The 16,425-nt window shown below is 40.5% G+C and overlaps 1 protein-coding gene across 12 annotated transcripts in view; it reads right to left on the bottom strand.

Annotated features, from left to right (window-relative positions):
- LTBP1 (latent transforming growth factor beta binding protein 1) overlaps positions 1 to 16,425 on the bottom strand; it is a 395,639-nt gene that overhangs the window by 15,486 nt on the left and 363,728 nt on the right. For 11 of the 12 annotated variants that reach the window (XM_064572092.1, XM_064572089.1, XM_064572091.1 and 8 more), the window contains 5 exons: positions 15,536 to 15,712; positions 14,720 to 14,806; positions 12,710 to 12,838; positions 11,900 to 12,040; positions 10,737 to 10,907 (listed from right to left, as the gene is read on the bottom strand). In XM_064572092.1, coding sequence (XP_064428162.1) covers positions 10,737 to 10,907; positions 11,900 to 12,040; positions 12,710 to 12,838; positions 14,720 to 14,806; positions 15,536 to 15,712 — 705 coding nt within the window. Of the gene's footprint in view, positions 1 to 10,736; positions 10,908 to 11,899; positions 12,041 to 12,709; positions 12,839 to 14,719; positions 14,807 to 15,535; positions 15,713 to 15,842; positions 15,949 to 16,425 lie in introns of those variants that run through there. The other variant, XM_064572096.1, reaches the window with a different exon arrangement.

The raw sequence follows: 16,425 nt of genomic DNA, 5'->3' as shown, positions 1-16,425 counted from the left end.
TGCACAAACTAAAGTTTCAGAAGCACTCAGCACCCCAACTGGCAATCCTGTTGTCAAATTCTGCTCACGTTTAACTGTTCTCTCATTGTTCTGGAGCCCTCGAAACAAGAATTTCTACCGGTTCTCAGAAGAGTTAATACTCCAGTTTGCAGTTTAGCAAGGACCCTGCAGCTGGCCTTCCAGACACTTGCTGGCTCCCAAGCCCAGGGAACTGGGTTTGGGAACCGTTTCTGGTTCCAGGACACGCCTCCAGAGTGCTGTCTCCAGCAGTATATATATATGCAGGAAATGGGAGTCCGTTCTCCCCTCTCTTAGGGTTGGGTTGTCACTGTTGTTTTTTCCTTTTTAACTGTCCTTACTCTGAAAGCACACCAGGTTTCCTTTTTTCATAAAGATGTTTTTAATCAGTGACTACAAAATATGATCCTAACCTCAATGTGACTGACTTGTCTGGTGCTCTCCCTTTGTCTGATGTACCTGCCAAAGGCAAGGTTGTTTTATTTTTATTTATTTATTTATTTATTTATTTATTTATTTATTTATTTATTTATTTATAAAGATTTTATTTTATTTATTTGACAGAGAGAGAGAGAGACAGCTAGAGAGGGAACACAAGCAGGCGGAGTGGGAGAGGGAGAAGCAGGCTCCTGGCCGAGCAGGGAGCCCGATGCGGGGCTCGATCCCAGGACCCTGGGATCATGACCTGAGCCGAAGGCAGACGCTTAACGACTGAGCCACCCAGGTGCCAAAGGCAAGGTTGTTTTTAAAAACGCACTTTTTAGCTTCATTTCTAGTATTCTTCCTCTGATGTGCTGCCCCTCCTTTTTGTAGCAGGCTTCTCTGTCACTCATCCCTGCTGACTTCTTCCCTCTCTGAAGTCCTGTATCTCCTGCACAGCCTGGTTAAGGAGGCCCTGACCTGCCGTCTGCCCAGCTGGGGGGCCCTGGCTAAGTGTTAAGTATCCCACCTCCTCCCTGCCCTTCTCCAGCATGTACCTGGGGAAGGGAAAGAACTGAAAACTAAGGTCCCTCCTTAAGTGTGATTTCAGTGGGCAGTGCAGAAGGCCCACAAAATGCAAATATTTAATATTTTAAAATATTTAAATATTTTTCTCAATCCCACTTGTGATAGCTAATTTCATGTGCCAACTTGGCTAGGCCATGAGGTGCCCTGATGTAGTTGATCAAACACTGTTATGGGCATTTCTGTGAGGGTGTTTTTGGATGAGATTAACATTTAAATTGGTGGATCTGAGTAAAGCAAATTGCCCTCCATCATGTGGGCAGGCCTCATTCAGTCCTGAATAACCGAGTCACTGAATTGCTGAAAAGAACAGAGAATGACCTTCTTCTGAGTGAGCGAAAATTCTCCAGCCCACAGCCCACAGCCCACTGCCTTGGACTCTTCCTGCCTGAAGGCCTTTGACCTGGAACCTGGGATCCCCTCAAGCATCCCACATCATCAGCCCACCCTGCAGATTTTGAATTTACCAGCTTCTATAATTACGAGAACCAATTCCTTATAATGAATCAATGACTCAATCAATCAATAAATCCCTATCTGTTTTATTGGGTGTGTTTTTCTGGAGAACCCTAATACCCCAGCCTACCTTACAGGCACAAGGGAAGTTTATCTGTCTGAGCCACCGTGTGGTAGGGAATCTCCCCACAGGGTGAGCACATCCCTTTAGGAGCAGGTATCTGATTCTTATGGGGAGTCGTGTGCAGATGGAGAAAAACTTTTATTAATTTTATCTGCCCTATTATTCCCTTGAGGATCCCTGTACTGGAGGATATTGATTATAAAAATAATACATGAGAAACACTTGTGGTCCCATGCTCACATGGAAGTAATAAAATGTGCTCAGCATATCACGCATGGATGCTCAGACTCACACGTGAGTATATACATCCCACACACTGGTCTTAATTCTCTAATAATGGACAATCACAGTCGTGAATTTTTCCACCCAGTAACCTCAGCTGGCCTGAGGTGGAAATTCCTCTAGTAATGATGTACATTAAGTCTAGAGTAGTAATACTTTTCTGTTAAGGTTTTAGAATGAGGTTTTTGTTATTTTGTATGTTTATAATGTTTACGAGAACCATGTAATAGAGAATCAGACAGAAAAACCTTGTGATTTTTATTTGAAATAAAGCTGACTTTAGATTAGGATTTGTGTTGAATGAGAATTAAGAGAATTTAATTAGGTTGGTAAACAGGATTTAAATTTATTAGAAAATTCAATCTGTCATTTCAAGTTTGATTTATTAGATTTATAAGAGCTGCTCAAGCACTTAAGAAGAAAATGCTTATTAGGATTGTGGGGCTGCCCTTTCGGGTATATAAAGTGCTGGAGAGAAAATCAAATAGATAAAATTTATAAATGGAGACCAAAGTGTTAAGAGATTTAATTAACACAATTTTGATATAGAAATCACTCTGAAGTAAAGTTTTATTTCTTCCTTGATATATTTAAAGATCCATCACAAAATAAAACTTGATCTTATTTTATTATAAAAATATTGGACTTGTAAGGAGCAGGGCAAAATGTGTAAGTTGAACTTGAATTCTCAGGAAAATCTAGGTTTTAACATTTATAAATTTTAACCATTTGCAAACATTATTTTGCTTCTTTTATTAAAAAAATTGATAAACTGAATATGTTAAATGTTCATTTAAAAGCCAATATGCTGAATGTTCATTTAAAAGCCGGCACTAAATGGTCCTTTCCAGCCATAAAGCCTCCCTTAGCTTACATACTCCTAGCTTTGGAGCCTGGAGGGGCATGGAAGGAGCAGCTTTTTTTGGGGTCCACAGAGTTGTTTGACTCTGTTAGTCCCCAAACACTCTTCCAATTCTTCATTGTCTTTAATTCTTGCCTCCTTTCAAAGAAGACTTCTAGCACCGAATAACAAGGTAGTAGTGGGGAATAATCATTAGCTGAACTCATTTCCTGGAACAGGATTTGATTTGCTAACACCTACAAAGCATTTACTGTAATCCAAGCATCTCCCATACATTTATCACATTTAACCCTCAAAGAACCTATTGTTGCTACTGCCATTTGACAAGCCAGGAAACTAACATAATGATTACATCACAAAGCTGTATGTGCATAATTCGCTACTAAATTTTATTTTGCAACAGTCTTTTTATAGTAAGAAAAGCATTTTTGCTCCTTTCGGGGAGGAGAAAGAGGAAGTAAATAAATCTTTTCCATAAGAAACAACATAAATTGCTTACTTGCCATGCCGTAAGGTATCCAATTCAATCTAGTTCCACGGATACCACGAATGACATCCCCAAGAACCGGACCATTTACCACGCTGTGTATCTAGGGCACGCATTATGTGTGCAGGCATGGTAGCCAGAATTTAGGAAGCCTTATATATCTTTCCAGTGCGATTTTAATGCTCCACTATAATTTATTAACAGCTACACTCTCTTTAATCATAATATTCAGGATCTCTGACCAAAAATGATACATTTCATACTCAGAGAGTACTAATTACCATATCCCCTCACAAGAGTTCTCAACTTTGGATAAAGGAAACTAAAGTAACTTGCCCAGTACAATTGACAGAAGCAGTGCCAGAAACAGAACGAGATCCCTGGGCTGCCTAAGCCAAAGGCAGTGACCACTCACTGCGCCTCACATGGAGGATGTTCCAAAGTTATTATTAACATTCTTTGGAAACATGTTTCTTGGAAAAGGCTTTAAACCATGACTGCTGAAAGGACTTTTGCAACCACTGCCCAGTTACAATATTTTTTCAAGTTCAGTCCATGACTCAAATCCCCGTCTTCCTTCACACCTCCAAGGGTATTATGAAACTTCTTACATGGAGATATTTGGGCATATGTAAGAGCTGTGCATGAATATGGAAGAAATCACTAGCTCAATTGTTCAGAAACAGATTCCAAAGTCTTTCCCTTTTGCAAAACCATATGAAAAAATTGGGGGTAGGTTAGCTATTAGGAAGTATTAAAAAATTTGGTGTTGCAGCAAATGGAGAATTTATTAATAAGGGTATCACACGTACATTAACATGAGACATCGTTTAGGAAAAAGCTGCTCTAATTTAGTAACATAATTGTATGTTATGTTAGTTTTACAGAACTAAAATGTACACATCATATAAATGCAAACTTTACATCTGCTGCAAAATTTGTTGGCTAGGGCTGAGCAGGTGTACAGTAAATAATGAAATGAAGGAAGGAATATGTAAGTAATTTAACTAAAACTGAACACAGGTAAGCTATAAATAATTCAAGATTGCTTTTCAACCATAGTTCTTACTCCTAATTACAACTTGCATATAATAGTTTACAAATTCCCTAATGACAGAATAGATTTCAAATTTTTCTTATGCTGTAAAGATTACATTTTCCCCCCTGGCACTCAAGTACAAACATGATCTGTATCCCCAGAACTAGAATTTCTGCACCAAAAGAATCTAGAATCTTCCAAGTGTTCTCTCCACAAAACTGAGTGGACGATTCCTCTGCATGTTGACCAATATTAGTGCCTTACAAAAATTGTTTTAACATTTGCCCATTTCTTTTGCGGCACTAGTATCTTTAGAGGTTTTTTATTTTTATTTTTTTAACTACTCTCACCTTGCTACACCTGACTTTCATTAAGAGTACTTCAGGGGGTCTGACACAGTAGTGCAATACATCATACCACCAATAGGCGGCACTCTCCCAACACACAAAGTGTCCCATCAAATTCCTTCAAAGTTTCAGATCAAGACTTTTAAATCTTTATGTTCAATTTACTTACAATATGTCTAATTATTTTAATAATTTACTTCACAGAAGTCTATTTCAAAAAGATAGCCACAGACACTGAGAACCCTGGGTATTTTGTTGATTACTTTTTTTTTTTTTTTAAGATTTATTCATTTGAGAGTGAGAGAGCACGTGCGTGTGCACACGCAAACACAGGAGCGTGAGCAGGGGGAGGAACCGAGGAAGAGAATTCTCAAACAGACTCCCCGCTGAGCATGGAGGCCCCCCCCCCCCAGGGCTTAATCCCAGGACCCTGAGATCATGACCTGAGCTAAAATCAAGAGTCAGACGCATAACCGACTGAGCCACTCAGGCGCCACAACCCTGGGTATTTTAGATTCCAGTATTCAGGTGTGTCTAATTTTCTTTCACATGCGGGTTAATGGGTTTTTATTTCCATGTGATAACGGCATCCCATATATCTTGCAATTAATAGGTACATTTTCCAGAAAATTGAACTTTATGCTTTTAAGAGTATCAATAAAAATATTAATTCATTTTAGATAAATGCAAGGCATCACCAACTTTTATTTACCAAGAATTACTGCCTTTAGTCCCTTAATTCATAAAATATATATTGTTATTATTCCCACCAGTGTGCTAGACTCTGATGCACAGCTGATGAGATACCACCTCTCACCTGGCTAACCCTTATCCCCTAGCTCTAAAGCTGTAGTTTCTCCCAGTCTTGTTTATGATATGGATAAAACAGTTTGTTTTCCCTGACTTGGTTTTCCAAACAGCTTTTTTTCTCCCAGAGTCTGGAATGATATACGTGATAAAGAGCTCAAACTTACGGGTCCTCCCAAAGCAGTTCAGGCCCCCTCTCCTCAAACATTTTAAAAGCAGGCAGCATCCAAAGGTGTAAGGGGGGAAAGAGAAGAGGAGGCAGGAGCAGGAATAAGGGAAGAGCGGCCCCCAGAGCTTGAGGATGGGAAGGCTGTCGGTGCAGGATGCCTTCTACAAACTGCACTGTCCCACCTGCAGGGTCTCCCTCAACCATCGGGAATCTCTGTCATGCCTGCTGTCTGGTCTCCATGACTCTAGCAGAGGATGAAGATGGGAACCTAAGCAGCCTCAGGAATGTACTGAATTATATGACTATGCAACTCTCCTCATGTACAGCTGCCCGGACCCAAACCGTCCCCCTCCACTCCTTTCCCCCCGCATGTGGTACCAATCCTCAAGATGCCGTCTAACTTCAGAGAACACTATTGAACAAGCCCCTCCTACCCCCTCCAACTACCAGTATTCTCGGACGTAGCTGCTGCCTTAGCAAGTAGTGCCCGTGACCTATTGGACCAGAAGTGTGAAAGCCTGCTCCAGAGCCAAAGCTTTACTTTACACTGCACTTTAATGCTCAAGGCTGATGACAAGTGCTGCGATTTATTCCTCAAATTCCTCCAGCACTGTTTCCATCAGTAACTAATTGTTCCCCACAGCGGCGCTGAGCTCCTAGGGAAACTGGATGGTTCAGTGCCTGAGAGGCTGAGATTACTCAAGTGCTTATACTAACAAACAGACAATGCGGTCCTTTTCAACTCTCAAGATATCCATAGAACAGCGTATTTAAAAGATTCAATGACAGAAATGATGAGGAAACACGTTTGAAAACAACACATTCTTTGTTTCCTCTTTGAAAAATGAGTAACAGCTTTAAAGTTGGTTTTTAACAAAATCAAGGTGGATGCTCCTAGATGTAATCTTTAGAACATGTTGAGAGCATGGTCTGAGGACCAGCAGCATCTGCATCATCTTGGGACCTGCTAGAGATGCTGAGTCCTGCCCACCCTTTTGCACCTAGAAACCAGAATCTGTTTTTTGATAAAATCTCCAGGTACAGGTAATTGGCATGCCCACTGATATTTACGAAGCAGCTGTCTCGGAAAAGCAAGTCTTCTTCGAGAATGATTACTTCTGCATTTGTCTATCCTTAATTCATGTTCAGATGCTATTAGGTAATTGTATATTTTATAAGATCCTCCGACTTCAGTTACATTTGAAAATGCATTTGACCCGAGTCACTTAGCAGTAAGTAGCACTGGCTGCTAATACCTTCTGGATGTGTCGAAGACCATTCTAGGTGTTCATGTATTAACTTACTCAATTCTTAAAACAGCCCTGAGGCAGGGGAAATTATGTTCACATGAGGAAACCGAGGCATGGAGTGACAAAGAAACAAGGCTGCATAGATAAGAAGTTGCCCAAACAGGAGTCAAATGCAGGTGACCTGCTTCCAGAGCCCCTGTGCTGACCTCTGTGCTCAGGCCCCCCTCAGTGACTCTATGTCCGCAGAAACGCTCAATGGGAGATGGTTTGGTGTGGGTACAACCAGAACGTCAGGTGCTAATCCAGGCAATGCAGGCTGGTCCGAGGACCACTGGGAAACCCGTTTAACTTTGCTGTGGACCTTCTCTGTGGGTTCAGAGTGTAGTTCTAGGCCCATAATCTTAGGGGTATAACAGAAATACTCCTTCTGGGCTGCTTAACTTACTCCTATCTTCCGACTAAGCCATTGAGAACAACAGTTTTCAATATGTGTTCTTTGGAACCCTGGGGTCCCTCACAGATACCTCAAGAGCCTAAGTAGCTATTCTCCCAGCCAGTTCCTCCAGCATCTTTGAGGTTAATGAATTTATATATCGGAGGTTAAAATAACAATTCAGTGGACAAAAGATTACCAATGTTTAAAAAATAAAAGATTGAAAACCACTGACTTTGAGGATTTGGTGGACAATATGCTAGAGACTCTTTCTGGAGGATCCTAAGTACTGTACTGTGCATATATAAACTAAAAGAGTATGGCAATGCTAATTATTATAATTATATAATGCTATTATGATTAGCAATGCTAATTATTTTTTTAAATTTGGCAATGGGTACCATTCTTTTCCTGATACCCCATACCCTCCTAAAAATATTATACAGTATGTATTTGTTCACACATATTTGTTCAAATTCACATTTTAAAATGTGTTAAGTCTCAGTTAAGAATAACTGATGCAATATTCTAAAATTAATTTCTAACAGCAATATACTTGACTATTCTTCCAAAAGCTATGTCAGTTAAATTTGATTTGCAAAGGCACTGGCTTGTCAGATTTTATGCAGTAAATACTTAATATCAGAGGATCAGAACAGGGACAGAATATGTGCAGAATCTCCATAAAGGAGTTTCCATAAAGACAAGCACACACACACACACACACATATATACACACATATATATACACATACACACCATAACCCAAATGTTGGGGTTGTGAACAGAATATGCACAAAGCTCCTACAAATTAATAAGAAAAAGACACCAAGTCCAACAAAAAAAATGGGCAAAGGATATGATAAACAATTCACTGACAAACACATATCACGTATAAACACAGAGAAGATGCTCTAATTCCCTAGAAATGAGGGAGACACATGTAAGATACTCTTCTCACCCATCTGATAAAAACAATTTTCAAGGCTGCAAATATCCAATGGTAGACGGGTATGAGGAAAGAGTCATTTCAAATGCTGCCAAGGTGAGTGCAAATTTGCACAAAATGTTCAGAGAAATATAGTAGAAGTAAGTGTACATACTTCCCAACCCAGGATGTTCACTTGTAGGAATTTTCTCCTGCAGGTGTATCTAAGATACAAACATGAAGTTTCCCTGCAGCTGGGTTTATAACAGGAAAATCGAGATCAAGGCAAGGGGTGGGAGGGACAAACAACCCAAATGTCCAGGGCTGGAGGTGACTTCAAAGAAAACCTGACACATCCATAAAGCAGTTGGTACAGCCATTTAAAAGTTACCATCTTTCATCAGTTCTAAGATACCACAGATTGTAACAAGCATTCTGATATAACAGACATTAAAATGTGAAAATGTTCGATGCTGTCAACTGTAAGATACTCCCAATTTCAGAGATGCTGAAGAGTAAAACAAAAAAAACAAAGTGTGTCTTATGGATGATACGGAATTCAGTTTTAAATATGCTCTTAAACACACGGGGGCCTGAGTGGCTCAGTCGAGTAAGCATCTGACTCGTGGTTTCAGCTCAGGTCATGATCTCAGGGTCCTGGTCTCATGGGTGGTGAGCTCTAGCCCCAGCTCTTCGAGCCCCGCTCAGCGGGGAGTCTGCTTGAAGATTCTTCCTCTGCACCTCCCCCTGCTCGCTCTCTTTCTCTCTCTCAAATAAATAAATCTTTAAAAAATACAAATATAAATACAGCTATATAACAATAATTAATGTGTAGGAAAAAGGTTTGGATGATTTAAAAAAAAAACAAAAACCCAGCTGTTAAGACTGAATATCAAGGAGGAGAGGAGTTCAGTTGTGATGTGATAGGTGTAGAGGGATAGAATATCTTGGATTAATTCTTTAGAAGGGGTATATGTTATTTTTGAAAAAATTTAAACAACAAAAACCACTGGCTACGTAAAACGATCTGAGGTATCAGAGCCCTGTGAGCTGTCTCAAGCCCCCGTGTGCTCACTTCCTAGGGATTTCACCCTCCTCCAGTGTGGCATCTGCCTCCGGGGAACAGATACCACAGTAATGCCAACAATTCTACCCCTCCCTGTGTTCCTGCTCTACCTGCATCCTCCCCGTCCTCAACAACCCAACGAGACAGACATAAACGCCTCCGGTTTACAAATGAGCTGTGCTGGGTGAGGTTATTTTTCTCAATGGGCAGTTCGGGATTCCCGACCCAGCCTGCCTGGCTCCAGAACCCATCCTCTTTCTAGTCCTGGGCTCCTATCATCACCATCTATTTCTTTATGTATTTGCTCTTTATCCTTTGCAAGTCCTTTTTGTTTTATGGCATTTCAAATCGTTTTCTTTTTTATGCTACATTGGTTTTAAGTTACTGACAATTTGAAAGGCTACAAAATAGCTTGAAAGTTGCATTCTAATGAACTGAAAATTAATGCATTCCCTCTTTTCGAGAAATTCTTCCCATCTTGACCACTCTGAGAATTTTTTCATTATAAACTCCTTCACTTTATACCCACACAGTATCTTTCCAGCTTTAACAAACCTTTCATAGCCAAAGACAAAATGAAATGCCCTTGAACACTTTCTTTTTTTTTTTTTTTAAGATTTTATTTATTTATTCATAAGAGACAGAGAGAGAGAGAGGCAGAGGGAGAAGCAGGCTCTCTGTTGAGCAGGGAGCCCGATGTGGGACTCGATCCCAGGACCCTGGGATCATGACCTGAGCTGAAGGCAGACGCTTAACCATCTGAGCCACCCAGGCACCCTACCCTTGAACACTTTCAAGGACTTTCCTTTAAAGAGCAGTAAGTGGCTCTAGAGGTAAGAAGAGAAGCAGTAAGCAGTGAGCTCAAAGGCCTGCAGTCACTGAACAGCCCAGAGTCAGCACCTCCCGGGTCCTCCCCGAACACGAGGAGAAGAGAGAAACCCGGAGCCTACCTGTTGCATTTTCCACTTGACCAAAGGTTTATCCTCAGATCTAACCCTTGAAATGAAAGGACATTTGTTCAAAGACACTTTCACTTACTTCCTACTCTCTTCCTTTATTGTTCTAACCCCTTTTGGATCCGTCTCACCAAGAGGCTGACATAAAAACCGGGACTTTGACCTACAAAGACTTTCTACAGTCTCTGATACTTTTTGCTCTAAGTAGACACTGTTGGAAATGAGAAAGGAAGAAAGGAAGTAACGGGAAATATGAATTCCAAAGATCTATGCCACCAGTCGCTAAGTCGCATGATGTTTCTTTGGGTCATTTGTCGTTCTTAGGTGAAATAGAATTAGGGTTTCAGAAATTCACAACAGGGTCGGGACTGGAGCACACACACCACACAACACCTCTGATCCAAGTGAGGAATCGCGAGTGAAGATGAAGCTACAGAAGTGAAAGGACTGTCCAGCTCCAAGGGAGGGGAGATGGACTGCAGCGGAAGGAACCGGGTCAGGGCTCACCTGAGTCCTTCATGGGGCAGAGGGCACATTGCATACCCCAGGCCTCTCCATACAAACAGCAACACTCCGTGTAAGTCGTCTGCTTGCCCACGAGGGGCCGGCTGCACACATACTCCTCACTCAGATGTTCCCAGCACAGATCTTGGTAGACATCAGTTTCCTCTATTTGTTCTGAAAGGGGAAACATGGTTCCATGACAATCGCACTGTTATTCCTATTTCATAGACAGTGTGCTGGAAGCCAGTGAGTCTCAAAGTTTCCATCTCTGTTTCTAAGAGTGACTTCCAAGTACAGTATGAAGCCAGCCTGGTCTTTCCATGGATCAAACCTCTGCCATCTCCCACCCATCAGCTGAAATTCAACCTGCTCATCATGTTGCAATTAAATCCCTCCCTCTGCAGCTTCCCATCATTACAGAAAGCACCACACTGCCTCCTTCTATGCTCCGTAATCCTAAAGCACTTCTGATTTTCCAATCTTTCCCTTTTTACATTCACTCTTCTGTCAAATCCTACCATTTCTTTCTACATAACACTTTGCAGATTCATGCTTTCTCACCCAGTTCATCCGTCAGAGCCCTGGACTAGTAACACTTCCTGCTAGAGTACTCAACTCCAAACTTCCTGCCTTTCAACTGACATCATCCAAGGTAATTCCTAACAGTGATGGCTGTTGGGAATGTCAATTATGCCAATTATTAGTAGCACATCATCTCATTGGGGATGAACAGGGATTCTAATCAATGGACGCCAGGGGTCTCCACCGCGTTGTCGGATTCCACTGTCTCTTCTGCCCAGCTTCATCTGTGTTCTCCAGCCCAGTCAAACAAACCTGATTACCCTTCTCTGAACTCACACCTTCCTCAGTTGCCTTTGAGGGCCAACCCTCAGGTGGAGAACAGCTCTGCTATCTGCTCAGCCAATCTATATTCTGTTATCTGTTAAATAAGTACATGCAGGGTATTGACTCTCCTACATGCTGATGATATGCAGCTAATTATTTCTCTTACAATTATTCTCTTTCATTATTTTTAGCATCTCATTTAATGACTCCAAAATACCCGAGGAGTCCACTTTTCTCTTTCCCAGTAACTCACATTTCAGTCAAAAGGAAAACCTTGCCATTTATTTGGACACAGACTTGCATCTCACATGCAAACGTACCGTGTGATTCAGTTGGTCGTATACATCTTTTCTCTGAAGCATCCAGAACCATTGGATGGGTACAGAAGCAGTTATAAGAGCCTTCTGTATTAACGCACTGGCCATCAATACAACTATTGGGGTCCTGACATTCATCCATATCTTAAGAGAAAAAAATTATTAAAGAGAATCAGCAATCAGTTATACCTCATGCACTTCCCAAACTTCACACACTGCTAAATTCCAGGGGCTGCCACATGTTAATTAACTACACATCATCATCCAAGAGAGAACAGCTCTGACTATAAAAATATTAAATCGTATTGATCGGAAGAATAATGGTGCCCTGCTGCTGCTGACATTAAAGAAAGAAAGAAAACATTTAGGAACAGGATATGCTTCAAAATTTAAAATAAAATGCCTCTTTATGATAGTTTTAAAATTATTTCCTTTTGCTATGGTTTTCTGCCTAGTGTATATGGTTTTCTGCTTAAGCCTTAAAGTCTGGGTCAGTATTTAAAAATGACTTTCACTTGCATGGTATGAGTGATGAAACAGGAGGCTCTCCAGACCGAAAGAAATTTCAGTTAAACCAGTGACCTGAATTATAATTCCACATTGAATATTACCTCTTTGCTTGAAATGTGTTCAAATAGGAGTACGGAGGTTTTTTATTTTCTTAAATCTTGCTCAAGAAAAAGATCCATAAAACACTTAAAGATCTTTTCGGCACGTGACTTAGATGCAAGGGAATTGCTTTTACTACACAGCATTACTTATTTTTTTCCACCTGTATATTTTCACAGCACAATGTAGCCTCCTAATACCTACCAAAGCACTGCAGTTTGACGGGGTCATAGTATGTCCCCTGCTTACAGTAGCATTCGTAACCAGGCTGAGTGTTCAGACAGAAGCCATTTTTGCAGATTTCTTGCCCAAAGAGCATGCATTCGTCCGCATCTATGGAGGGAAATGGAGAAAGAGAACACTTAGCTTTGGTCTTTCAGTTAAAAAGAAGAGTCTAAGCAATATGAGGCTTCAAGTTGGATATTAAAATATTCACAGTCCAAAGAATCTTCAGATACAACAACAGAAAATTCTTCAAGTTAGGCCTACCTCATAGATAAGGGAAGAGAGTCTGTGATATCTTGGGAACGTCCAAAACATTAGTGGATAAGGTCTTTTTGTAAATACGATTTCTGCATTGCTACCTCCTATTTGATGAAATACTCTATGGGTTTCACAGTGCAGCCAACAATATCTTCATAAAAATATACATTGTAAGAAAAGTGCCTTTCTATAAGTGTGTATTTTGGCCCATTAACTAGTTGAGATAAAGAACACTCCCAAGAAGAGTTTGATGGAACCCGATGAGGCTTCTTTCTTGGTGATAATGACCAGCGAATAAAAGCACAAGTTGCTAAGGGTGTTGGCAGACCCATTCCTCCACAGAATTTAGAGTGTTCACCATCTGCAGACCTCAGTTTACTCAGTGGTAAGTTGGGGACAATAGGAACATCTGCCTGATAGGACTGAAACAATTAAATGAGAAAATCCATGTAGAAGACTCCATAGACTCTCAAAAACTGTTATCCCTTGCTTTCATTGCTATTAATATTATCATCAGTTCTAACATTTTGGAGCAAATGTCATGTCATTAAAAAAAACTGTAGGCTCCGTAGATGAATCACTCCAAAGTTACACAGCTGGAAAATGGCAAAGTCAGGTCCATAATACATAGCTGTTTGGATCTGCAACTAATATTCCAACTGTTAACAGCACTGCTAAGACAGGGTGAGGAGGAACTTATTTTTATATGAGAGAGGGTGACTTTATAGTAAAATCAGGGCTCTGTTCCATAATATAAAGTGAGATTTAACTATATCCCTGCAAAAACAAAGTAGGATATTTGTGAACTTGAAAACCATTAAACACATATTGCAAACCAAGTCTTCTTGTTATTTAATTGGACTAAATCATAAATATATTTAAAAAACACATACGGAATTTCCTATCCAGCTACTGACTATCATTAGAACACTGGTTCTCAACAACGGATGGACAGTAAAAATGTTAATCTGTAGTCCAGCCACTTAGCAGTTTTTCAATATTAAGCTGTAAAGGGGGAAAAAAAAACAACCCATTGTATTTAAGAGGTCATAATATCTCTATCATGGAAATGTCAAAAGTGAGTGGTTAACACGGAAATATTCAAACATGTGGTTTAAATTTTGCCAAAAAGGCTGTGCATTTATTCAGAAATATAGACTGATAGCATTAAATATATAAAACACATCTACTTTAATTTTCTCCTTTTCTATTTCCTATGAGGAATCCATAGCCATTGGTAAAAGTATCTTAGCCATAGCAGGATGAGTTCTAAAAAGGGCAAGAAGCTTAGCTTTGTTGATGACTACAAAGACCAACATAATGAGAGTCAGAGTTATATGGTTTATATTATTTCTAACGTATGTCTGGAATAAAAGAATAAATTTATAAAAAGTACCTCCTAGGTACAGAATTTTGTGTTAAGTATTTTTAGTATGTTATCTCATTTAATTTTCACGATAAACCTCACAGACGTTATTCCTATCTCAGACAGGAAGCGATGGAAACTCAGGAGGTTAACATGACATCCCAAGGCCAAACAGTCCTATGTGCTCTAAATCCCAAGACAGAGCTCTGCCCGGAGTCAGTAGGGGCCCTCCAAGAGAACAATTAAAGGCTTTCTAATCAGTTTCCATGATGAGAAGAACTCTAATTCTGTTGAACCCAAGCCATGCTTTTACTTGAATGATGATACGCACATGTGTTGCAAATTCATTTCTGTTTGATTCTGACCTTTATAGTTCTCACCACCCATCTCGTAAGAGGATTCTCCAGTGGGGACAAAACCTTTCCCTCTAGGACACATTTCAGTGAATTCAGCTGAGTTCAGGAGAGACCAAAAAAAAAAAAAAAAAAGGAGTTAAAAGAAGAAAAAAAAAGAACATCCTCCACTAATTTGTGTTTAAAATTCAGTTTTTCTTTCTTAGACTCAGTAACTTTAAGGCAAATCTTGTCATCTAATTTGGGCAAATAAATTCAGTACAATCTCCAAAATTACAGAGTAGGTGCAAATAAATCTAATGACTTTATACATTTACTTGTAATTTTAAAAAACTCTCCCGACTTCATGCACTTTTGATTTACCTACATTTTAACTGATGTGATGACTTACTTCTCCATGACTGTGGTTTCTAGCATTTTAAAGGTTTAGTAAGATTCCATTCAAGCAAGATCTTAGCCTAAATATGCAAGCTCTATTTACAGATAATGAGGTGTCACTTTTAGCAGAAGAAACTGGTTTTTTAAAAACGGAATAAAACAGAATCGCCTTTCTGCCAAAGTATCACAAGGAACCTCAATGTAACAGTGTACTCTGTGATGGGCTGAAGTTAAGTTCAAGGTGTCATTTGGAGGTGGGATGACAGGGAGGGTTCCAGCCCCGGATGAAACCTACTGTAAGGTAATCTCATCTCGATTCCGCCACGGCAGGTCCCAGGCAACGCCATCATTACAAGGCTTCAACGCAGAGACCAAAATGAGAACATTCCAAGGCCCTGGACGCCCCAGGACCAGACCCAGGTATGAACACACCACTCAGCAGGTCCTTACCAGTCCCCGCGACAGGGCAAGGGAAGATCTCACAGTTGTCCCCCCACCCGGCCCCAGAGGTGCAGCAGCATTCCTGTTTGGTGACGTTGGGGGCCAGCACATTATCACAGAGACTGGCGTCGTTGAGGTTATAGTAGCATTCTTTCTTTTCTTCCTTGGGCTGATCTTCATCTAAGTCTAAACAGAGTGGAGAAAGTAAAAGGAGGACCTCCAGCACCCATCAGACCTGCATCCCAACAGAGCACAAGGCACACCGGTGGGAAGGGGTGGGAAGGCGGGCGGGCTGCACCAGCAACATTTCACTTACACAAAGCGGCCTTTCACTTTCAGTGGTGGGTTCTTCCACTGCGAGATAAAAATGCGCTGGGCTCCTGAATTCTGATGGATTTCTAACACACCCCAAGAGTGTAAATCTGTCAAAATCATTTCCTTTTATGTTAACCAATTACTTTATTCTTGTACATTTGGCCGTGACAAGTTTCCATATCTGCTTTCTTGCCAAACATAGAGCTGTTCTATATGAGCTGTAACACCTACTTAAATCAATGAAAACTTTCCCCAACATTTGACCAGAGATGTGGGGGCCACACAAAATACTTAACTCTTAGGTGGTTATTTGAATCAACCATGCCCCAGTCTTTTCTGAAGAGACCAAGGCAGCAGCATAAAATAACCAGAAAAACATTGCAATAACCTAAAGTCTGTGAAATAACCTTTCGTTACTGAAAGTCTGCTTCAATTGCTACAAAATAGGGCTTTGAATGAAATAATGAGTACCAGCTAAGCCTCAGGGTAGAATTTCAAGGCTGGGTTCTAGTCTGGCTCATGTGTGTTCTAGAGGAATATATTTTCCAACAGACTCAGTTTAACCCTCTGTGAGAAAAGACAAT

The sequence above is a fragment of the Mirounga angustirostris genome, unplaced genomic scaffold (genome assembly GCF_029215605.1).
Source record: "Mirounga angustirostris isolate CCGP_5_RB_7025 unplaced genomic scaffold, mMirAng1.0.hap1 SCAF_10, whole genome shotgun sequence".
Classification (NCBI taxonomy): domain Eukaryota; kingdom Metazoa; phylum Chordata; class Mammalia; order Carnivora; family Phocidae; genus Mirounga; species Mirounga angustirostris.
The sequence above is the reverse complement of the archived record's forward strand: the minus strand, read 5'-3'. Positions and strand labels throughout refer to the sequence as shown.